Genomic DNA, 9,733 nt, shown 5'->3' with positions numbered 1-9,733 from the left:
CCCCTATGGACTTTGAAGTAGTGGACAACAGCAGCACAGCGCAGCACAGCACAGCACAACACTATTCTGCACTACACTACACTACACAGCCCAGCCAGCCCTAACTCCCACCCTCCCTCTTCACTGTCCACAGCCGAGTGAGAAAATGGCGCCGACGCGGGTACCTTATATAGGATCCAAAACCCGCGAGACTCGGAAGGCGGGAAGATGACGTTTTGCCTCGATTTCAGAATCCGAGTCAGGCGGGAAAAGTCGAGCCTGACTCGGATCGGACTCGGATCGGGGGGGCTCGGGGGGGTTCGGATTTCAGAAATCCGAACCCGCTCACCCCTAATATATATACATACATACATGGCAGGGTCACACATACACACATAAAGGCAGGGTCACACATGCATACATAAATATAGGCAGGGTCACACATACATACATACAGGCAGGGTCACACATACATACATACAGGCAGGGTCACACATACATACATGCATACATACAAACATATATACATACAGGCAAGGTCATGCATACATATAGACAGGGTCACACATACATACATACATATAGGTAGGCAGGGTCACACATACATACATATATATATATATATATTATATATATAAACATATACCGTGTTTACCCGATAATAAGACCTACCCCGAAAATAAGCCCTACTCTTACTTTTGAAAAACAGTCCAAAATAAACCCTACCCCGAAAATAAGCCCTAACAAAATCCCCATTTTGTCTGGTCCCTGCGCTACACTAAAATGACCCCAGCTCCGCCCCCCGCATGATATGGATGCCACTGTTAAAGATTTAACAGTGGCATCCAATCACAACTGCAGCGTCTCACTCTCTCACAGTGAGTGCGCGGCAGCTGGTGTGCGTGGCAGCATCATTTACAGCAGCGCCACAGAGGAGAGTAAAGAAAAAGAGGAAAAAAAAATAGGTAAGTAAAGAATTGTAAAGTAGGACTGAGGGCATGATGAGGATAAAAGTAGGACTGAGGACATGATGGGGATAAAAGCAGGACTGAGGGCATGATGGGGATAAAAACAGGACTGAGGGCATGATGGGGATAAAAACAGGACTGAGGGCATGATGGGGATAAAAACAGGACTGAGGGCATGATGGGGATAAAAGCAGGACTGCTCTTACATGTTTAATGAAATTGCTGTCAATGTTAATTAAAATAAGCCCTACCCCGAAAATAAGCCCTATGGTGTTTTTTTAACAACAAAATAATACAGTGTCTTATTATCGGGGAAACATGGTGTCTATATATATATATATATATATATATATATATACACACACACATACATACAGGCTGGGTCACACATACATACTGTACATTAATACATACATACATACATATACAGGCAGGGTCACACATACATACATACATACATACAGTACATACACAGGTAGATAGGGTCACACATATGTGGTACCCCCATAGTTATGGGGTCAACCCCTTAGTTAATTAGGGAGACATTCGAGAGTTCTGTAGCCCCTAGCAGTTTTTTTTTAATTTGATAAGTTCATACAGCACCATTGGCCCCATAAGATAATGCAGTGTTTTGCTGACCCTACTCCCTTGGACCATACTGAGCATGTGCAAACAAGGAGGTAGAAAGTGCCCCTTGGTCAGCGACCCATTTTTCGAGGGAAAATCCTTCCCCATTGATTGGTAGCCTGGGTGTCCAGTCAGAGATCTCTGTAGGCGGCCGGTTGCTGGGGTCCCCCTGTCCACTCATAGATGCAGGACCAACAGGGAGGAGAGTATGGAAGAGTTTATAAAATACCCTGCCCAGGGCTGTCAGTGCTGAGTCTGGGAGGAATTTCTGCAAAAGGATTATCTGTGAGGCGTTTCTGTGGAGTGGCCCTGGATCTGTACAAATAGGGGTGCAGTAACCCTTCTCATTTAACCTGGATTACAAGAATTTTATGAAGACCCATGGATCTGTTATCAAATAGAGATGCTATACTCCTTTTGGTGCTCTGGATTACAAATACTGCATTGTCACTGGATTACAGTACATTGCCAAAGTGAGGTGAAGGCACAATGGACCCTCCCAGACTGGATTTTTGGGATGGATCCCACAATGGCGTAAAAGAAACCCCAGCAGACTGCCCACCTAAAAACAAGTTGCTCTCTTACCCTATAGAGGTAGGGGCAGGACTGCCGCTGCTGCTGCTGTACAGCTCCCCGCCGCTGTGAGGATCCTGTAGGAGGAGGGGCTATGCCCTGAGAGGACCCCTGGAGCTGCCCCACTGCCGGCTGTGACAGTGTGCATACTGAGGAAGAAAGCCTGCCGGGAGGTCAGAAGAGGAGCTCCTGCATACCAGGGTGGGGTGCCTGCTGCTAGGAAACTGAAGATGGGAGAAGACTAGCTACCCCTCAAGGAGATCCAGAAACTGCGGGCAACAGAGAGGACAGCCCCAGAAGAGGAGAGAGGACGCTGCCAGGAGACATGCTGCTGGGTGAGAGTGAACGCCACTGAGGAGGATCAGCGCCGGGTAAAGGAGCTGCACCAGCCAGTGAAGAGGATGCCGCCATAGGAAGAGAGGCTGGATGATATTGCCAGCCAAGTGCCTGTGAATAAGGAGAAGGGCTGCCAGAGAAGAGTCCCACTGGATGGAATTCCCCGGGCTATTTGGAGAACTTACCTGCGAGGAGTGCCTACTTGGGAACCACAGCGCGGGAGCTTCGGTGCGGTGCTCTGCATCCCGGAGTTCCGGAGGATGCCAAAAGAGGCTGCAGCCACAGCCAGGGGTGAGAACCACAGACCTCCCTTTCCCAAGCTCTTGACTCTACCATTCCCTTTAGTGCAACCCCTGCCTTTAGATAGCATCACTCAGTTGGAACACCCCCTCACCTCTCCTCATAGTGCCTTATAGTGGGTCCCTTTGTTTTTCTTGAGCACAGGTCATCTAATAGGGCTCCCCTCTTGTATATGTGAGCTGCCTCCGAGCAGCTGTAGGAAGGTGCTCCCAGTTAGTGTGGGGTTCTGTCACTTTATTAGGGGAGGGTTGTTATACTCAGTAGTTTATTTGTAACATAGGGGAGAAGTAAGGGATAGGTTAATCCTTCTGTCCCTCAAGTGTCATATTTGGTGTTTATTCCTCCTGTGAACCTCCAGCTCATGCCTGGGAGGGGATGTGATTTATTTGTGTCGGCTCGTGTCTGATGCAATCATATGGAATGTCAACTGCTGCTGTGAATCTAATGCAATCTGTATATATTCTTGTTGATGTTTTTATTTTATTTAAACACTGATCTCTCATGGCACTGTGCATATTTGTTGTTAAAGATTGTCAATGCCAGTTATTGTTTTTCTTGCCATGAAATGTTTGAGTATTCACAGGCATTGGTGTTAATCAATTGGTTGGTAGTGGCCCGCCGTGGCCCTTCATCTGATATATTATTCTGTAATGCTGTTTACTGCTCACTGTATTATTCAAATGTTTTCACTAATCAAATGCTAAATCTGTACTTGCTTAACTAGTGCATTGCCAGTTTAGTATTGCTTTATAGTAGCTGATAACTCTTAGCCCTGTGTGACCTCAGTTAGCAACCCTCTCTTGTTCAGTGAATTGTGTTGGTATTTAAACTGTTAGTCATTACAGCTGGAGAACTACAAATTCCAGTCTAACCAGCATATGCATTATTGTGCTTGGATCTATTTACTTTGCATAAACTGTTAGCCATTACAGCTGGAGTACTACAAGTACCAACTTAACCGACATGTGCATTATTGTGCTTGGATCTATTTATTCTGCATAAACTGTTAGTCATTACAGCTGGAGTACTACTCTGCATAAACTGTTAGCTGTTACAAATGGAGTACTACAAATACCAACTTAACCTGCATGTGCATTATTGTGCTTGGAGCTATTTACTTTGCATAGACTGTTAGTTGTTACAGCTGGAGAACTACAAATACCAGCCTAACCTGCATGTGCATTATTGTGCTTGGAGCTATTTACTCTGCATAGACTGTTAGTTGTTACAGCTGGAGAACTACAAATACCAGCCTAACCTGCATGTGCATTATTGTGCTTGGAGCTATAAACCTAGTAACGGCTGATGTTTTGCCCAGTGTATGTGATCATTAACCATAACATATAACACTTCAAACTTATCTAATAATAAAGACACGGAGACAGTAATGGATTTAAAACAGGTCAGCTATTTATTTAATAAAGTTAATTTAATTATTTAAATACTTTAAATATTTTAAATATTGTATGGTGGCTGGAAGAATGGCACTTACACAGAGCAGCCCAACAATGCTAACTCAACAAAAACACAGCATTGCGGGCGTATATCCGCCCTATGGATGTCAAACCCTGCACTTGGGTATTAATCATAGACCTTCTAACACACACAAAACCATCCTTAGATGGCTGTACTGCCCCCGTAGAGGTGGTACAGTACTTCTCAACTTAATAGAAGGTAAGCACACCCAATGCACACACACTACACCCGGGCTGACGATAAGCCGTACTTCTCGCCAAAGCATGGATCTACCTAAGAGAACCGCAGCCCGCCACCATACGCACTAAACCACCTGACTTATACCATCAAACAAACTCCCAACAAACAAAACTAAACCAGCCTCCGTTAGATGCACCCCATCAGGCCTATAGAGATGTTTATCACGAAACCTGATTAAAGGATGTTGGATCACAAAACCTCCCTGTGACAGCAGAAACTTCCCTACAGCAGCATTGATTTTCTTACGAGCCTCGTCCAAAGCTTTTGGAGAATGAGCACCACGCCACTGCAGCCTAGGGATGATGCAGGACCAAATCACTTTACAGAAAGGCCAAGCACCCATAATGAGGAGGAGGTCGGACACTATGTCAAGCCTTAAATCAAGGGCAATCCTGGAACCAATGTCATTCCCACCCATATGTATAACCAGCACTTTGGGGACACCAAATTGCCGTACTGCGGCTATCAATCTTGTCTTAAGAGACTCCCAACGCAGACCCCTAAACCCTAACCAGAGAATCCTCGTGGACTCAGGCCGTAACAGTTGGTCACTGGCATGGGAGGCCCTAGCGGCCCAAAATACAAATGAATGGCCCACGATCCAAACATCCCTAACATCAAATATCGGACCTATAAGGGGCAGGATAGGAATGTAAAGAGAATTAGTAAATGAAAACAGAGTAACAGGAGAGAGACAGACAGGAACGTAAAACAAATATTTTAGCAGCCGTAAGAAACCGACTATAACTAGATTGGGAACTTAAGCACAATTAATGTTTAGTTTGAAGAGACTATTCAAAATAACAAACTTTTACTTAAATTTACAGTAACTAATTTTATAACGATTTTAAATTTGGCTGCCTAATAACACATAGAACAAACAAGTTTAAGTTTAAGTTTTGAATCTAAATTAGCATTGGACAACAATAGAGAACGATAGGGGAAAACCAGGAAGGGAAGGGGAGAGGGGGGGGTTGGGTGGAAACAGGAAAAAACAAAGCAACTCGACGAGAGGTAAACCAAAAACCTGCTGAGGGACTGTATGTTTGGCCGAATTAGTCCGTCTAGCCAGGTAAAATAAAATCCCTCAAGACCCCCACTTGTTTAAAGCAACAAGTGGCAAGTATTACCCGAGTAGGATGGACAGGGGAGACATAACAAGACAAACATAACAAACATGAAGAAAAGTCGAACGAAGACATGAGACATAGGCAGACATAACATCAACAGAAAACGCAACAGTAATTTAATCAGCGGCCACCGGCCTAACATAACGCTTATAGCAAGCCGATTTCCAACGCCCTAGAGCCATGATCTGCGGAACCGACAAGCCAGCCACGGCGGCCGATGTAGCTGCGCCAATTCTAAAGGAATGGGTACCGAAATCTCCGGGGGAGAGGCCAATGTGAAGCAAACAGCGTCTAAAAATGAATTGAAACTGATACTTAGTAAGAGGCGAACCGTCAGCATGAAGCAACCATACATCGCCAACTACAGGCCGTAATGGCACGAAAAGCTTAGCCAAATGTACCGGGCAAATACGGTCATCCACGCAGGCCTTAAGGGAGACCCAACGACCGCGACCCAGTTGATCAGTTTTAGATCGCCGTATTTTGCACAACAAAGCCCCCTCCCCGATACTGATATCGGAACGGGACATGGGCGAAAGCGCTAATCTAGAAGGGGCAACTAGTTCCGAAATACGGAAGGCACCATGAAATGCCATCGCAAAAGCGAAACAAAAAAGATTAGCCTCGAAAGGAGAAATCACCACATGAGGAACCGCAGCTAGCAACTTAATCAAAAGGGAAATATCAATCGGTCTTCGCTTATGAACCGGCCGAGGCGAGGCGCGAGCTCAACCCTTAAGGGCCTTGATAACTGCAAAGCTCTTCGTAAGGTCTGTGCGCCCTTTCAGCCTGGAATAAAAAGAAATGCCAGCCAGCATGCGCGAAACTACTGCGCGGGACCGACCAGAGACATACATGCTCCAAACAAAAGAAAGCATTGAGCACTGCGCGCTCTCACCTTGGCTTCCGCGATGACGTAGGTAACTTTCCCATTCGGACCAAGCCTTCTGATAGGCCCGCAATGTAGTTGGGGCAAGGGATTGCTCCGCTAGACCCTCCATGCCGGCTCGATGACCTGCCAAACATATGGGAGGCAAGGCTCACCAACTAAACAAGCCTCCGGAGCAAGCGACCTAAACCGATCCCACTGAAAACGGGAGAGCGCGTCAGCAATGTTATTGTCCAAGCCTGAAATGTGAATTGCCTTAAACAAAATGTTAAATTGTAAACAACGCAGCACTAGCTGCGAAAGCAATCGCAAAGCAGGCAAGGAAGTAGCGCACTGTCCATTAACAGCGTGACCAACGCCTAGGTTGTCGCATCTAAAAACAATGTTCCTATCACGCAACTCAGGAGCCCAAAGTTCCAGAGCCACCATAATGGGAAACAATTCCAGAAGGATTAGATCTTTAGTTAAACCCCTGGAAAACCACTCCGCAGGCCAGGGGGCAGCGCACCATGACCCACGGAGGTAACACCAAAAACCCGACGAGCCGGCCGCATCCGTGAACAACTGCAACTGACCACTGGGAACAGGAGGAGGCAGCCACAGGAGAACACCATTAAAGTCGGCTAAAAACGAGAGCCAAATAGCTAGATCCCTTTTTATTTCGGCTGAGAGCCGAATAAAATGGTGCGCCCGGCGGACACCTGCAGTGGCTCACTGTAGTTTCCTAGAAAATACCCTACCCATGGGGATCACCCGGCAAGAGAAATTGAGCAAACCCAGGAGAGACTGAGCTTACCGCAATGTCACCTTACCCGCAGCCAGGCAACCCTGAATGGCATGTTTCAATTTGAGAAGTTTCTCAGCTGGAAGCCTGCAGCAGCCATCCAAAGTATCAATTTCAATGCCCAGATAGGATAGCCGGGAGACCGGACCCAAGGTTTTATCGCTGGCAATAGGAACCCCAAAAAAGTGCCTGAATGGACTCTAACAAAAAACGCCAACGGGGCGAATCAGCAGGGCCGACGCACAGGAAGTCATCCAGGTAATGGGCCACGCCCTGACCGCCGGTACCAGCCTCGACGCACCAATGCAGAAAGGTACTGAACCTTTCAAAATAGGCACAGGACACGGAACACCCCATAGGCAAGCACTTGTCTATGTAGTATCCATCGTCCAAACGAAAACCCATGTACCTGAACGAGTCCGGGTGCAGGGGCAACAAGTGAAAAGCTGATTCCACATCCACCTTTCCCATCAAAGTGCCGGGTCCGTGAGCCCTGACTAGCTCTAGCGCCTCATCAAAAGACTGATAAGAGACTGAGCACAGCTCCTGCGGAATGGCGTCATTAACTGATCGGCCAGATGGGAAAGATAGATGCTGAATGAGCCTAAAAGCATCGGGCGTCTTCTTAGGGACCACCCCAACAGGGGACAGCACCAAGTCAGCTAAAGGGGGCACAAGAAAAGGACCAATGATGCGACCAAGCCGAACCTCCTTAAGGACTTTTTCCCTAACGATGTGCGGCAGCTCTATAGCAGATCGAAGGTTCCTTGGAGAACCTGCAGGCACCACTGAAGCTACCGGCAAACGAAAACCAAACTGAAAGCCTTCACTTAAAAACTGCGCCGCAACTGTGTCAGGGTACCAAGCGAGCCATTTTGCCATGGCATCAAGGTTAACAGGGGAGAAAGCTTTAACTAGCAGGCCCGGGGCCGGCAGGCTTTCTGGGAGCTGGGGTAGCGAAAGATTTCGAGCAGCCAGAAGCTGGGTGGGCATCGCCGCATTTGCTACAGAGGTGGCGAAAATGACACCGCTGACCAAACGAACACTGTGTCGAGTTAAATGCAAAGCACTTACCCTTACTATGGTTGGATGGGCCCGACCGGCCAGCGCCGAACTTTCTCCGTTGGCCAACTGCAGCTGGGGAAGATTTGGGACCCTGGGTGACATCGAGCCAGACCTCGACATCCTTGCAGCCAAAATCAATAATGTGCAGCCGGTCCTGCTTACGACGAAATTCTTTGTCGTAAACGCGCCAAGCAGCCCCTCGGCCTGACCTCTGCATATTATGAATTAGATGAAAGTACCTAATGATATTGGGGTGTTCTGCAGGGCGGGTTTCCAAATAGCATGCCGAGAAGACGAATATCCCAGCCTGCCAATTAGAATACATCTGGAAGGCGTCCAAACCAATACCGCCTTTACGCTTGGCGGCTCGCAACTCCTTGCGCATGGTATCTGTAAGGGAGAATACGTCCACATAATGACCCTTCCTTATCCTGTCTTTAACGCACGGACGGAGACCCCACAGAACCGCGGTGTTTGTGCAACGCACCACCCCGGCGTCAGCACTATCTGCGGGCGCCTTGTCATCACGCGGGGCGTAGCGCTTATGGCGAGTCTTATGCAAGCGCCTGTCAGCCTCAATCCTAGCGAACTTAGACGCACGCTTACGCACCTTGCGAGCTTTCTGGGAGGGGCTATTATCACTGGAGTCGTCAGAGGTAGAATAACTTACGTTGCTAAATGTAGAATAGGAACTGGACGAACACTCACCAACCGTCCCCGCTATAGGATCAGCACGGCTACCGGATTGATGCGAACCAGAAGCCGCCTCGTCACCAGCTTCCCAGGAGGGGTCCATGGAACCTGTAATAGATGTTGAAAGGCCGTCCGGAGCCAGGGAAGGCTGTGGGACCCCAACTGACGGAGGACCACCATTAGGACCCGCACCTGAAGCGCTGTCAGGCATACGTACATCTGAAACGTAATTTATCTGCGACGCGGCTGGAGCAACGGGGGGCGCAACAGGGGTGCTTGGCCCTGCTTGCGCAGTAGCGGGCATCAAAGCCGCAAACATTGGCGCCAAGGTGGTGGCCATATTAACAAAAAGCCCCATAATAGCCATGGGGTCAAATGTCTGCTGGCCAGCTGATAGCAGAGGGGAGGGAGCAACAGGCAGAGGGCCAGGAACAGCGGCAGGCATAGAGGGCATAGCAGCAGCCCCAGGCAGTACCAGTGGGGCTGCAACATTAGCGTACCTAAGCCCCGCCCCCCGCCGAGTCCCAAGATGGCGGCCGCTAACAGCGGAGGCAGCGTCATCTGCGCCACCTCCGCTAGCAGCCTGGGACCGTCCAGCTGCATGGGGGGAGAGTGCACGTGAGGAGGCACTGCTCCCACTCACAGAGCGCCGGGAGCGGCGCTGGCTAACGCC

At 48.4% G+C, this 9,733-nt stretch overlaps 1 protein-coding gene across 1 annotated transcript; it reads right to left on the bottom strand.

The window, feature by feature from the left end:
* Positions 1-4,319: 4,319 nt before the first annotated feature.
* Positions 4,320-6,630, bottom strand: LOC148526584 (uncharacterized). Its single transcript, XM_088470179.1, has 2 exons — positions 6,528-6,630; positions 4,320-5,129 (listed from the first exon to the last, which is right to left on the bottom strand). Exons 1-2 carry the CDS (start codon positions 6,628-6,630, stop codon positions 4,564-4,566), a joined length of 669 nt encoding a protein of 222 aa, XP_088326305.1. The 3' UTR covers positions 4,320-4,563.
* Between the last annotated feature and the right edge of the window lie 3,103 nt (positions 6,631-9,733).

This window comes from Taudactylus pleione, unplaced genomic scaffold, assembly GCF_031769625.1.
Source record: "Taudactylus pleione unplaced genomic scaffold, aTauple2 ptg000095l, whole genome shotgun sequence".
Taxonomy (NCBI): domain Eukaryota; kingdom Metazoa; phylum Chordata; class Amphibia; order Anura; family Myobatrachidae; genus Taudactylus; species Taudactylus pleione.
This window is presented reverse-complemented; position numbering and strand designations above follow the sequence as displayed.

Coding starts and splice junctions, on each gene's coding strand:
- LOC148526584 (XM_088470179.1), bottom strand. CDS start 6,630: ATGGAGGGTCTAGCGGAGCAATCCCTTGCCCCAACTACATTGCGGGCC. Junction 5,130..6,527: donor ACGTCATCGCGGAAGCCAAG/GTGAGAGCGCGC, acceptor TGCCCCTTATAG/GTCCGATATTTGATGTTAGG.